Genomic DNA, 14,746 nt, shown 5'->3' with positions numbered 1-14,746 from the left:
ATAAGTCTGGCCAGACGGTTATCAGTCTTTTTAATTCTTTCAAAGAACCAGTTCCTAGTTTTGTCAATCTGTTCTACTGTTCTTTTGATTTCTATTTCATTTATTTCTGCTCTGATCTTTATGATTTCTCTTCTCCTGCTGGGTTTAGGCTTTATTCATTGTTCTTTCTCCAGCTCCTTTAGGTGTATGGTTAGGTTGTGTATTTGAGACCTTTCTTGTTTCTTGAGAAAAGTTTGTATTGCTATATAGTTTCCTTTCAGGACTGCCTTTGCTGCATCCCAAAGATTTTGAACAGTTGTGTTTTCATTTTTATTTGTTTCCATGAATTTTTAAAATTCTTTAATTTCCTGGTTGACCCATTCATTCTTTAGTAGGATGCTCTTTAGCCTCCATGTATTTGAGTTCTTTCCAACTTTTCTCTTGTGATTGAGTTCTAGCTTCAGAGCATTGTGATCTGAAAATATGCAGGGAATGATCCCAAACTTTTGGTACCAGTTAAGACCTGATTTGTGACCCAGGATGTGATCTATTCTGGAGAATGTTCCATGTGCACTAGAGAAGAATGTGTATTCTGTTGCATTGGGAGGAATGTTCTGAATATATCTGTGATGTACATCTGGTCCAGCATGTCATTTAAACCTTTTATTTCCTTGTTGATCTTTCACTTAGATGATCTGTCCATTCCAGTGAGGGAGGTGGTAAAGTCCCCTACTATTACTATATTATTGTCAATGACTTTGTTATTAATTGGCTTATATAATTGGCTGCTCCTATGTTAGGGGCATAGATATTTAAATTTGTTAGAGCTTCTTGTTGGATAGATCCTTTAAGATCCTTTAAGTATGATATAGTGCTCTTCCTCATCTCTTATTATAGTCTTTGGTTTAAAATCTAATTTGTTTGATATATGGATTGTCATCCCAGCTTTCTTTTGATGTCCATTAGCATGGTAAATTGTTTTACACCCCCTCACTTTAAATCTGGAAGTGTCTTTGGGTCTAAAATAAGTCTCTTGCAGACAGCATATCAATGGGTCTTGTTTTTTTATTCAGTCTGATACCCTGTGTCTTTTTTTTTTCTTCAAGATTTTATGTATTTGACAGGCAGAGATCACAAGTAGGCAGAGAGGCAGGCAGAGAGAGAGAGAGAGAGGGAGGGAGGGAAGCAGGCTCCCTGCTGAGCAGAGAGCCCAATGCGGGACTCGATCCCAGGACCCTGAGATCATGACCTGAGCCGAAGGCAGCGGTTTAACCCACTGAGCCACCCAGGCGCCCACCCTGTGTCTTTTGATTGGGGCATTTAGCCCATTTACATTCAGGTTAACTATTGAAAGATATGAATGTAGTGCCATTGTGTTGCCTGTAAGGTGACTGTTACTATATATTGTCTCTGTTCCTTTCCGGTCTGTAACTTTAAGGCTCTCTCTTTGCTTAGAGGATGGCTTTCAATATTTGGTTTGGTGTTCACAAATTCTTTATTTTTTGTTTGTCCTGGACTTTTTTTTTTTTTTAATCTCTCCTTCTATTTTCAATGACAGTCTGCCCGAATATAGTATTCTTGGCTGCATATTTTTCTCATTTAGTGCTCTGAATATATCATGCCAGTCCTTTCTGGTCTGCCAGGTCTCTGTGGATAGGTCTGCTGACAATCTAATATTTCTATTTTCGTAGGTTACAGACCTCTTTTCCCGAGCTTCTTTCAGGATTTTCTCTTTGTCTCTGAGACTTGTAAATTTTACTATTAGATGACAGGGTGTTGACCTTTTTTTATTGATTTTGAGGGGGATTCTCCGTGCCTCCTGGATTTTGATGCTTGTCTCCTTTCCCAAATTCAGGAAGTTCTCCATTATAACTTGCTCCAGTATACCTTCTGCCCCCCTCTCTCTCCTTCTAGGATCCCAATTATTCTAATATTGTTTCATCTTATGGTATCACTTACCTCTGGAATTATCCCCCTCATGATTCAGTAGTTGTTTATCTCTCTTTTTCTCAGCTTCTTTATTCTCCATTATTGGATCTTCTATATCACTAATTCTCTCTTCTGCCTCATTTATCCTAGCAGTTAGAGCCTCTATTTTTTATTGCACCTCATAAATAGCCTTTTTGATTTCAACTTGGTTGTATTTGAGTTCTTTTATTTCTCCATAAAGGGATTCTATTTTAACTCCTATGCTTTTTTCAAGCCCAGCTACTATCTTTACAATTGTCATTCTGAACTCTAGTTCCGATATCTTACTAATGGCTATATTGATTAGGTCCCTGACAGGTGGTACTGTTCTTGGGTTTTCTTTCTTTCTTTTTTTGTGAGTTTTTCCATTTTGTCATTTTGTCCAGAGAAGACTAGATGAATGAGAGAACAAAATGCTAAAAGGTAATAATGATCCCAGAAAAAATATATGCTAAACAAATCAGAAGAGATCCAAAACCAGGGGGAAAAGGAAAAAAGAAAAAAGAATATGAGCAGGATGGTGACTAGAACAGAGCCACACACTAGACTCTGGGTGTGTTTTGGTCTTAGAAGAAACTGCCTCCCAAAATTTTAGAGAAAGAAGAATATATATATATATATATATATATATATATATACAAAAAATTAATAAGGGTAAATATGATGAAGGGATGGAATGTGATGGTAGAGACAAAAATTTTTAAAGATTTTTAAAAAAATGAATTGATAAAATGAGAAATTGATTGAAAAAGGAAAGAAAAAAATGAAATGTAAAAATGTAAAAAAAGAGAGAGAATGTAATCGGGCAGGAAACTAGAACAAAGCCATATACTACATTTAAGGTATATTTTAGTCTATTAGAAGAAACTGTATTCCAACATTTTAAAGGAAAGAAAAACTCCTACACCCAGTTCTAGCATTTTAAATTCCAACATTTACCTTTATACACTTAAACATGCTTATTGACTTGTCATATTTAAACAATACCTTTTGACACAGATATGTCCCTCCATTCACAACTTCTAATGAAGAAATAAGATCAGTATACTCAACATCCTCCATCTTCTTTCCTTTTAGTTTATGCCCATTTTGATAAACTGTCAAAATTGGTATAATATTAAATATTTATATATTTATCATATCATGTGGCCATAATTCCCACATTTGTTTTAAACTTAGCCCAAATAAAAATAGATTGAATATCTACTAATAGTCTTCTTACCAGAGATCTTCTATTTATTACTTGAGTGCTCAAATTTATCTTCTACAGTTTCTTCAGAAATATTTTATGGCTATTATATCCTCAGCTACTTTTTATTATTAAAAATATTTGTTTTCGGGGCACCTGGGTGGCTCAGTGGGTTAAAGCCTCTGCCTTTGGCTCAGGTCATGATCCCAGGGTCCTGGGATCAAGCCCCGCATCGGGCTCTCTGCTCAGCAGAGAACCTGCTTCCTCCTCTCTCTCTCTCTGCTTGCCTCTCTGCCTACTTGTGATCTCTGTCAAATAAATAAATAAAATATTTTAAAAAATCTTATTTTCAGGGGTGCCTGGGTGGCTCAGTGGGTTAAAGCCTCTGCCTTCGGCTCGAGTCATGATCTCAGGATCCTGGGATCGAGCCCCACATCAGGCTCTCTGCTCAGGGGGGAGCCTGTTTCCCTCTCACTCTCTGCCTGCCTCTCTGCCTACTTGTGATATCTGTCTGTCAAATAAATAAATAAACTCTTTAAAAAAAAAAGACTTAAAAAATATTTATTTTCAGTCATACTATACTTGAATAACAGTTTAACTGTGTATAAGACACTTGAGTCATATTTTTTCCCAAAAACTCCATAGGCATTGATTAACCACATGCTAGCAATGGTTTTGATTATTGCTGTGAGGCATGAGGCCAGACTGATTTTCCCCTCTCTTCATATAAGATCTTCCATTTTTTTTTTTCTTTTATCCCCAGTGGACTTCCCCTTGCTTATGATCAATCTTCACTAGAGTTTCTGGGAATAGAATGTATTCAGTCTGTAGCATCAAATCTTCTTTCATTTCAAAGAAACAAAATCTTGAATATTATACTCGAATATCTTCTTTTCCATTTATATATTTGTCTCTCTATTTTTTCTATTTCTTTGTTTCTACTTTCCTCAAGCTTATTCTCCATTTACCTGGCTGTCACATAAGCAGATTCAATCCTCTATTACCTGTGCTCAATATGGTCTTCATTTATATGATGTGAGGTTTTAATTTTCATTTCCACTTCTTTCTGAGCTCTGCCAGCTTACTTTTTCATTTCCCTTTGTTGTCTTTTCATTTATTCCATGAACCCTTGTATCTCAGCATCATACTCACAAGTTGTAGAGAACACTTTTTCATTACGTCCCTCGAATTCTTGGAAAAAATTCTGGTTAATATTTCTGTGTGCTCCCTAGCAAAACTTTTCTGCTTTATGTCCATCTGCATTTTGTTTTCTTATTCTTTTTCTCCTTCACCCTTCTTAAAGAATTTTCACTAAAAAGGTACCCAAAGCTTTGAATAATTTCATATATTGTTTCCAAAATGAGAGGAGGGTTTTTCGGGGGTCTTTTTATGCATCAAGTTTTTGTTTTTGCTTTCATTTTCTTGTATTGGGTTAGTTTTTTGTGCACATTATTTGGGGGGAGAGTAGTATGAATCTGGGCTAGAAAAATTATTTCAGCTAGTTGGAAGCCTCCTGGGGCTAGAGTAAAACTCCATATGACACACAGTTTGGGGGTATACTTTGTATATGTATGTGGGCTTCTTAGCTCCTTTTGGCTGCAAGGTTGCTTATTGCCCACAGATAACCCTCTATTCTAGCACAGAGTTGAAAATATGATGGTTCTGTGCACTTCCTGGTTTTATCCTGTTTTTTTTTTTCTGCAATTCTGCAATGTCCAGTGGGATTCAAGGTAGCTCTTGCTGCATACTCATGCAACCAACTCTTCTCTTTTAACAAAGGGTCACAGGTTTTGCCCTTCTGTGTGTGCAATGGAGAAGTGGTTCTCCATATGTCATTTCACTGAACTTGAGAGTTCTTCTATTATGATTATTGTTGAGAAAATAATGAATAATATGATTAAGGACAAGAAAGTTTTATAGTTTTAAACAAAGATCATGTTTTCCATTCTGTCTCTCATTTTTCTTACAGCTTTCACTAGGCTTCTGAAAGTTGAAGAAAATATAAAAGTTTTCAGTTTTTATAATTAGACATTCCTAACACAAAATTTTAGGCAGCTTTACAAAAGTTAACCAAAGTTATTTCAGAATTTGCTCCTACTCAAGAGTATACAAAAATTATTCTTTGTTTTTGTTTTCAATTCTTGTTTGCCCTCCAGTAGGCTATTTCCTATATGACTATACAAGAGTGTGTACTTTCATGTTATTAAAGCCACATTTAAAAAGAAAGTGTTATAAACAATGCCCATTTTATTATATTCCCTGGCACCAACCTGCTTTCATAGTGTAGCTTAGTTAGTGCCTTGACAAACAAGGTGACCCTGCATTCATTGTTACCTTGCTGATACCTGGCTCCCATTTGGCCAGGTGGACATTGGCACCCTCCAGTCACTGGGTCACACTGTCCTGAGCCACAGGAACACTGCTGGACATGGTCCTGCCCATAGTGATCCACAGGACAAACTGCAGGAAGGAGCAAAACAAAACCAGATTTTTCTTATTAAAATGTTTTGCCAGTCAAGACTTTAAAAACCTTGTAAATACACGACCCTTTCTTTTAATCAAATAGGTTTCCTTGTCTTGCCTTCACTTTAGTTTTCAACTTAAAAGGTTACTTTGAAAAAACAAAACAAAAAAAGGAACTGTTCAAATTGTTGCTTACTTAGTGCAATTTTGGTTGACATCAGGAATTCCAACCAAATATCTAGTGTCAAACACTTAACATATATGATATAAATGACTCTTAAAAACTCAGTCTTGCTGCCTTAGCAAATGTGTGTGTGTGTGCTTGTTTGCCTGTATGTGTGTGTCATAATCTTGAGTATGTTTCCTTTTAAAGTCCACTCTAGAATCTCAGCTTACACTTCAATGCACCAACACAGAATCCATTACACTCATTTCTCCAAATACCATTTATGTATTTAACTTATTTTTAAATTTATTCTTTATTAAAATCAACAAATTTGTTAAATTACCCTTTTAAATTAATTATATTAATTAATATAAGTCATATTTTTAATTAATTAATGTATTAACACATTTATTAATTTATCTGTTTGCAACTTTATTCTGCAAATTCATTGAGATAGTTATCAAGATACAGATAACACTCAAAGGTAAAATAAATGCCTGTGAGAATCAAGTGAAGAAAAATATAGTTACAATGTAGACATAAATGAATATCACAATTCTTTGAACTTGTAAGAGGTGGACTGCAAATTGGCTCTGATCTACCTTGCTGTCTAAACAAAGAAGTACTCAGGTATAAGATCACAGCTTTCTGAAGACAAAAATACTCCCAATATTCAGAGAAATCAAAACTCTTAAAGATGCTTTGGCCTGAGGAAATAAAGAAATTCTCTCAATGATTTTCTTTGAGGAACAAAGGGGTCAGTTAGAACCTTCCTAAGGAGATGTTTATGGGTTGGCCTTAACTCAAAGACAACTTGGCTGTGGGGCCTCAGAGGCAGTATTCACGTATTCACTAGGTTTCAATTTTCCATTACATGGAGCCAGGACTTTGTCCTACTTGTCTTTTGTCTTCAGAACATCAGGGTACTGAGGTAGGTTAATTAAAATTACCCTCAAACAAAGAAGACAGAGCAACTACCTGCCTGGGCAAAATAAACATTTGGATGTCTTTACCACCTAGAAACTTGGTGCCCTGCCTGACCACCAATTTTGTTATCATTCTTCCAAAGGAAAGAATCTTAAGTTTGCAATTACAGCATTTCTTTCATGAAAGTTCTATTGATAGGGCTTTTATTCTTTTAATTCTAAAGAATAAAATACAGAATAGTACACAAAAAACACAAATGTGCAGCTCAGTAAAACATCACAAGAGAACACCCTCAAGAACAACAAATAGGTTGAAGAACACAATATTGCCAGAACTACCTTCTCATCATGTACTCACCTATGCATTGCTCCTCTAGCATCCCTAAAAATTATGATCTTGCAAATTGTCCAGATACTTAGAAAATGGCAGATCTGATAAGATCAAAATGTATTTGCTAAGAATATCTCTATGGTGCCTAAGATACCTTGTCCCTTAAACTTTATGTAAATAGTTATCTTTGTGATAGGTAGTTAAGTCTTTAAATTTTAGGGAACTGGTTAATTTTTGGGGGGGGGAACTGGTTAATTTTTGGTAAGTAGGGGAACTACTTAATTTTGAGCTGGATATTGCTGAGGATAAATGAAATTGTGAGACTTGAACCAATGAGTTTGACATTGTGTCCACAGGCATTGTGTACCAGACCACTCTTATCTTATGGAACAGATTTTCTAATCCTGACTTGAGGTTAGCATTGCTGGGATATGAGAGATTATGACCAAAGGGTTCTCTTTGGCTGTCTTCACTGCTTCAGCTCTCAGTCACACTCCTCACGAAAGCACTCTTCAACCTAGCATGTAGGTCTGTTGGTGTTTGCTGTTACTGCAGTAAATTATTAAGTAATAATTGCAACAACATTGAACTCTGTAAGTATAGTTCTTAAAAACTCTACTTTAGCATATCTATTTCATAATGGTAGAGTGACTTACTTTGACTGCAGTCAGCCCCAGTGAAGCCAGGAGGGTAGTAACAGGTGCCAATCACAATGTCACAGCTGCTGCCATTAAGGCACTTGCACATCCTTTGGCAATTAAAACCTTAAGTGCCTTTGGGCATCCTGTTGAAAAAGAACAAAACCATATGTGATATTGTAACTTAAAGCATCACTGTTTAAATTCATACCCATAGACATGTTGCTAACTCACATTCCAAATACTGTTCTTTGGTATTTTCAGTTACCTTCAAGCTAGTATTCAAGGCATGGATTTATCTGAAGAGATGAGATGATATAGATAGATGCCTTAGTAATTTGGTTGGGGGCAAAATGTTCCTGATGCTGCTCATTAGTAAGATACAGGAAACTTAACTCAGAGTTTCTTTGGAAATCTGCCCACTTTTAGAGAGTGCTCAGAATAGGTGACAATTTGCCAAAGTTACCTCATTCCAGCCTAGATGAACTCATTATTTTGATTAATGCTTAAGTGTCATAGTTCATCTTGTCTGGAATGGTCTGGCTTTAATACAAGTAAGAATTCAAAAATGGCATGAACCATCAAGAAAGAATCTTCATTTTCTGTTAGTTTCTCACTTTCCTATCCATAGACTTATGGTCTACTATGATACCTGTGAAACAAACAGATAAATAGCTAGAACTTAAGATAAAAGGAGAGGAAACAAGACAAAGAGCAAGCTGAAGACCACATTATTTGTGCAATGATTGAAAGACTGGGGGTGTTTATTCAGGAGAAAAGAGAGCTAGGAAGACAGAAATGTCTTCAAACATGAAAAGGCAGTCCTGTGGAAAAGAAGAAAGGCAGATTTTATCTCAATAAAGAAATACTTTCTAAAAGAGCTGTCCAAGATTGGAATAAGCTTTTTTCAGGAGGCATGATTACTCATCTCTGTAGGAGTTCAGAGACAGGATAAGTATACAGGAGAGAAAATATAGAGGATATTCAAGTTGATTAACTTTGAAGCACTTCCATCTGTGACATTCTCTTATTCTATGAAATGCCTGATACTTTCAAGTCTTAAAATTATAAAAGTTTGAGTTTCAAGAGACCTCATGTCCATCTGGTTCAATTCTTATTTTAAGATGATGAAGTTGAGGACCACAGAGTGAAGTGACTTGGAATATAGCACAAAATTCTATCACCTGTTAGAGATAACCATCTTTATCCTTGCCACATATTTAAATATGAGGGCTGTAAGAAATTTTGAAAAGACTGTGATTTGAAACCTATATACTTCACTTATTAATATTGTAGCTTTAACTCCTTTCTTTGAATTTCTGGTTCTTAATTCCCAAAGGGTATTATAATAAAATCATGGCCCTGTGGTGGTGACTAGAGTAAACAAGTACATCACCAAACTAAGCTCCCATGTCAGTGGTGGCCATTATTTTCATGAATGATGGCAGTATCAATGCTAGGCATGCAGCAAAACCCTTTCCCTACCTGCTTGATATGAGCCAAAGTGTTAGGCATTTGCCTTAAGTTCTTCCTCTTGGAAAATCTTTTCATTTGGAAATATAACTCTAAAAGTGACCAAACTATACCAGATGGTACTAGTTTTCTTCCTTTTATCTTGTGTTTTTATGTAAGAATCAGACAGTAAGGAACACTTTTTAAGAGTATTTCACAGGTACTATGTTTTAGAGGTAACAGCAAAGAATTGATCTTACTGAGATTCAGATTGTTTATAATCCCCACACATGTCTTATCCTAAATTCCCGAGTTTCCACCTTGAGTCTCAAATCCAAAAAATGGCTGCTTCTTTCTTTCAGTTTTAAAATAAAGTTCTTCATAGCGAAGATGGAAAGCCAAACACTACAGTTATTCATACCAAATGTTATTTCTGTGCTGTAGTTGTTGTATTTCTTTATTCCTCTCTATTAAAAATGATGGCTTCACTTTACAGTCTCTTCTGTCATTCTCTCTTCCCAAGGAATGTCAGTTCCCATAGCTCATTGTCCCTTCTTCGGTATATAACATTCATTGGTCCTCCTAAGAACTTCTTTTTTCCTTCACAAACATTCAATAGAGCATACCTAAAAACAAAATTAGTGATTAAAAAAGTCTCCATCCCTTCCTCTTCTCCTATTCACCAAGATATAAAATGCTTTCATGTCCATTTGGGTCAGAGTTGTAGAATGCAAATTTTTATTTATTTTTTTTTATCCTCATTACTATGTGTGAAGCTTAAGACAAATGTCTGCTTGACATTAGAGAAAATACACATAAAGCAAACTGGAGGTATGGAGTCTGAAACAATGAAGTCTTGTGTGTACTGCTGCAATGTTGCTTCCCAAAGGAGGTTAAATTAATAAGAGTTGATTAGTACAGAAAATTCTGTAGTTACATTGCTATGAAATGAAAACTGCCATGAATTTCTGTGCAAATAAGAAAAAGAGAAACACCTAATAATGTGAAATTCATATACTTATTAATGAGGAAAATACCAAACTATGGATATAATCATAGATATAAAAAACTAGCATCTCAGTTTAAATGGAAAAAAGGTTGTGTGTAATTACTTGATAAATTTAAATAACTGATACATATATATTTATATTATCTTTGTCATTTATAGGTCATATATTTTGGGGGGACCACTTCCATGTGTCTTTCTTGGGAGACATAATTTCCCTTTGACATATACTCATTTTGCAAACTATCTTAGTGATGGCTTCATGTTGGATAGAATCATCCTTCATTGTTCCTTCTTTGTACACAGAAAACAAAAGTCACATGAATATTAGGCTTCAACTATATTATCCTTTTGAAATTGGGACACTGAATAGATAAAATTTATCTACTAATAAGTATGTCATCTGTTGAAAGACAATGTGTGTATAACCTCTAACCCTCAAAACTTATTAAATTTTCATCAAGAGTACAATGTATGTTTACAAAAGTGCCCATAACTTTTCCCCCAATAATAAGTTATTTACTGACAATTCCACTTTCTCTTATAATTCTGTAGCAATGTGAAAGTTTGACTTCTAGAATCATGTGCACATCCTTTGCTCAAACATTCCCTATATTCAACAAGAGAACACACGCTCGAGACATAATGATTCCACTTGGCTTAAATGAAGTTATTTCTCCCAGACTCTTTTCCAAGTATTTGACCAGGCCACTCACATATCCTAGCGACTCTCACACAGTTTTATTTTATTCTTAAAAAGAGATGCTAAGGTTTGGTCTGTCTGAATTCTTACTACTATGAGAAAGAGCACTAAAGGCAAGCTTCTATCAACGCTTTGATGTCTTCCTCCTGGCACAGGTGTACTATTCTATGGCCTGTGCTTCTCCAAGCATTCTATACTAAGGGTGTTCCTATAAAAATTGTCAAAAGAACTGCCCTTGATTTTTAGAGGACCCCAAAGCCTTAAGTGTTCTCAAAGAGAGTTATTACAGTGGGTATTACCATTTGGAGAAATAAAAGATTTCCAGGGTATGGAGTTACTTTGTAATTTCTCATTGGTCATAAAATACATAGTCTGATGAGTCTCTATCTACTGAGCAGTTTGTTTTTCCCCACATGCCGTCCAAAGGCTGAGACCAAACTGCCCATTATAAATTATGGACAAGTGATGAGATCCCACTACAAGTTTGTCTGCTTCCTCTGACCTCTGCCGAGAGAAAATTTTGAATCTCTACTCCAAACTCGAGAACATGAAAGCCCAGTTGTTTCTGGCCGCTGAAACTTTTGTTTTTGAGCCAGCCACACCTTTTATGGATATTTTCTTGAACCCTTCTTCATAGTTCTGTAATGACAGTGGACGTTGCCAAGGAAACTTTGCTGCAACTCCCAACCACGAGTTGCCTGGAGCTAAGCCAATCTGACTAGTCAGGGAGTCGCTCACCGCTGCAGCTTTGATTTTACAAGGTAGAGCTCCCCTCCTTCAGCCCAAGGTAGCTTGCCTTCTGACGTGCAGGCCCTACCAGCTCTATGTAACTTGGTTTTTAGTTTTGTTTTATAGACTTATTTTTTTATTTGAGAGAAAGAACAAGCATGTGAGAGGGAACAGAGGGAGAGGGAGAGAGAGAATCTCAAGCAGATTCTGACTGAGTGCAGAGCCCCACCTCGGCGGCTGGATTCTATGACCCCGAGCTCATGACCAAGGTTGAAATCAAGAGTCACATGGTTAGCTGACTAAACCACCTAGGTGCTCATCCATGTCACTTGGTTTTATTACATTAAGATAAAATATCACTTGATATCAAGAAGAAATTCTTCCTGAGAAATGTGATGGAATTAAAAGTGCGGAAATAAATATGCACTGATTGGTATCAATCAATATACAGTTCTTCCATTACAATATACAATTTCTTCCATTACAAGGGTGCTTGAAATTTGCCGTAACAAAAATATAATTTCAATTTTACTAATTTTATATTTTAATTCTTCAGTTTAAGTTTGTATACCCACAATGGTTATGCGTTCCAAACAAAATACTAATTGAAGCCATTTTGTGTTCTTAGCTGATAATATTTAAAATTAGGGCAAAAGTGAGAAGTGATATTCAAAATATACATTCTATGGCTTGTAAAAATTAAAATCAATAGCTTGACCGTAAGTCTGTTTTATAGGTGACACATGGGCGTAGAATCCCCAAATCATCCGTCCATTTGCAGAATTGAGAGAGGAAAGCGGAAGGTTCTGCTACAGGAGCGACGAGGGAGAAAAGAGCCGTGGGGGCGGCCAAGTTGGGGGAAAATGAAACTGAGGCCAAATCATTGTATTTTTAAACCTATAAAAAGTGCATTATAAATAATTACAAGCTTAAAAATTAAGTAGCTGACTGAACATTTTAACATGCTCCTTGGGACGTTTTATCGTGTGTTCCCCTCTAACCATTTTCGATGTTAAAATGTCCTAACAAATCAGTATAAGGTGTTTGGTCTAGGGACGATCCTTTTTTATTACACAGCAGTGAGCCAACTGGCATTTTGTCCTTTAAACAAGTGACTGTTTTCATTCCAGAATAACAATTTGTTTAATTTGATTGTTCCTAAGCAGATCCTGGAACTAACTTTATGAATCACTTTAAATATGTTCCCATTGGCTGTATATTGATTGATACCAATCAGTTCATATTATCTTTGTTCTTTCTTTCTCTATTTATTTTCTTTTTCTTGGGGATATTTGAAAGAGAAAAGGCAACATAGGAGAAAGGGTTACACAACAAAGTGTATGTTTTCAACCATTCCAATAAACATTCTCTCAGGACTTGCTATAAATTAGAAGCTTGAATTAACATTTGCCCTTTAGCATTCTGACAGATGACCCACCCTACTGGTGTCTCTTCGATAAATTACAACAAAAGCATGGACCACACTTACGGAGATGACAGCGGTTTCCATGGTAGCCGGGCAGACAGGTACATCTCCCCGTGACTAGGTGACACTCTTCATTCTCAGCTGAACACTGACATACCTGTTTACAGTCCTTCCCATATGTGCCTGGTGGACAAACTAAGGGAAAGAGGAAATGTAAACCCAATGAATTAAATTTGTCTGTGTAAATATAGCTCTAAAAGTGAAAGCAGGGAAAAATTTATTAAATAAGACCATTGCCTACAGAAGTGCGCTGCCCTTTGGGATTTAGGTTTCATTAAATTTACTTGGGGATTACTTCACTGTTTGATTTTGTTTTGTTCAGTCAATTTGTGACCGACTGTCAAGGGCCGGCTGCAATTTTCTTGTCACTGAAGAAAATCATAGGGTGATGTCAGGTAAAATCAACTAAAATAATAGTATAATTCATGAGGGACCACATATCTGGATAAAGATATTTTTTCTTGTGCAGCCGGTTTAAATTCTCAAGGTTGTTTCTCTCTGCACATTAGCACGTACTGTATTTGTGTCACTTGTCAGCTACGTGGCTGGGTTGTGCTGTTTTCTTTTTAAGGCCGGGCAGTAAAAGCTTCCCCTCCAACTTCTAAATAATATCATGCCATTTTGTTAAGAAAATAAAAAGGTTCTGGGTATTTTTCAGCTGACAAAAACAGAGTCAAATAGACATTTTAGTCTCACTGGTGTGTCCAATGACAATGCAAACAAACTCAGTAAAAAGAAAAGTCTATTAATTTGGCTGTTATACGTCTGAGGACCTAGAATTGAATAACAACTTCTGGATCAACCTTTTTATTTATCACCTAAAGGGTCTGGCATCATGGAAGAATGAACCTGTTTGAGAAAGTTCTTTTCACACTGGAGAAGTTATTGACTGTTTTGTTCACTGCATCCCTGTTTAGCGTCGGCTGTCCTGTGCACCTATGGTGTCACTTATTTCCTTGGTGTCCACTATCTTTTTAAGAATATTCCATCTTCCGGTTTTCTTTAAGTAAAAATGACAGCAGTGATAGCAATTCTAACTTCAAGGGCCATTGGTTGCTTGCTTAGTATTAAAAACAAAGACTAAATAAACCTAGGGCAATTAATCAAAAAAGAGGGGTTTTTTCCACCCTTCTTGACTGGGATATATACAAATTGGAGAGCATTATGTGGAATCTGACTCAGTACCTGAACGGCTATTTAAATAGTCTGTTGTTGGTCTAGACATTTTTTTTTAGCATAAGATTCACCAACTGCTCAAATACATATCAATAAAGCAGTTATCTGGTATGCCAGAAAGCACATCTGGCTTTACTGCCTGAAAAGCTTATTAACTTTGCTTGTTAATAAGTGGCTAAGCAAGAAGAAGTGATCATGGTATTTCAGACATGACTGAGAGTGCATGTTTATGGACTCCTACTTCCTTCACCTTGTTCGTCAGTACACACATGAGGGCATCACTTACATTCCACTGTGATGTGATGAAAGGGAGCTCCCCAATGGAAGCTTTCTAACACGGAAGGCTGACAAATACTCAGAAAAATCAAAATATATTTCACTAGAGTCTTCCAATAACTTTAGAACCTAGAGCTGCAGTTATTACAAATTCTTCCCATCACGTGAGCATAAAGCTTGGTCTCTCTGTGGCAAACATGACCACAAAGCCCTGTGCCCTGTGGAGATCAATGACATTGAGAGATCCAATGGGCTATG

General features: G+C 36.2%; 1 protein-coding gene across 1 annotated transcript in view; it reads right to left on the bottom strand.

Annotated features, from left to right (window-relative positions):
• The window catches only part of LOC309869809 (uncharacterized protein), a 33,699-nt gene extending 24,267 nt beyond the window's left edge, over window positions 1-9,432 (bottom strand). Inside the window, exons 1-3 of the mRNA XM_082741471.1 lie at window positions 9,373-9,432; window positions 7,679-7,806; window positions 5,471-5,596 (exon numbers count right to left, since the gene is read on the bottom strand). Coding sequence (XP_082597597.1) covers window positions 5,471-5,596; window positions 7,679-7,769 — 217 coding nt within the window. The 5' untranslated portion in view covers window positions 7,770-7,806; window positions 9,373-9,432. The remainder of the gene's footprint in view (window positions 1-5,470; window positions 5,597-7,678; window positions 7,807-9,372) is intronic.
• Between the last annotated feature and the right edge of the window lie 5,314 nt (window positions 9,433-14,746).

This window comes from Mustela nivalis (assembly GCF_964662115.1).
Source record: "Mustela nivalis genome assembly, chromosome: 1".
Taxonomy (NCBI): domain Eukaryota; kingdom Metazoa; phylum Chordata; class Mammalia; order Carnivora; family Mustelidae; genus Mustela; species Mustela nivalis.
Note: the sequence above shows the minus strand (reverse complement) of the source record. Positions and strands in the feature narration are given on the sequence as shown.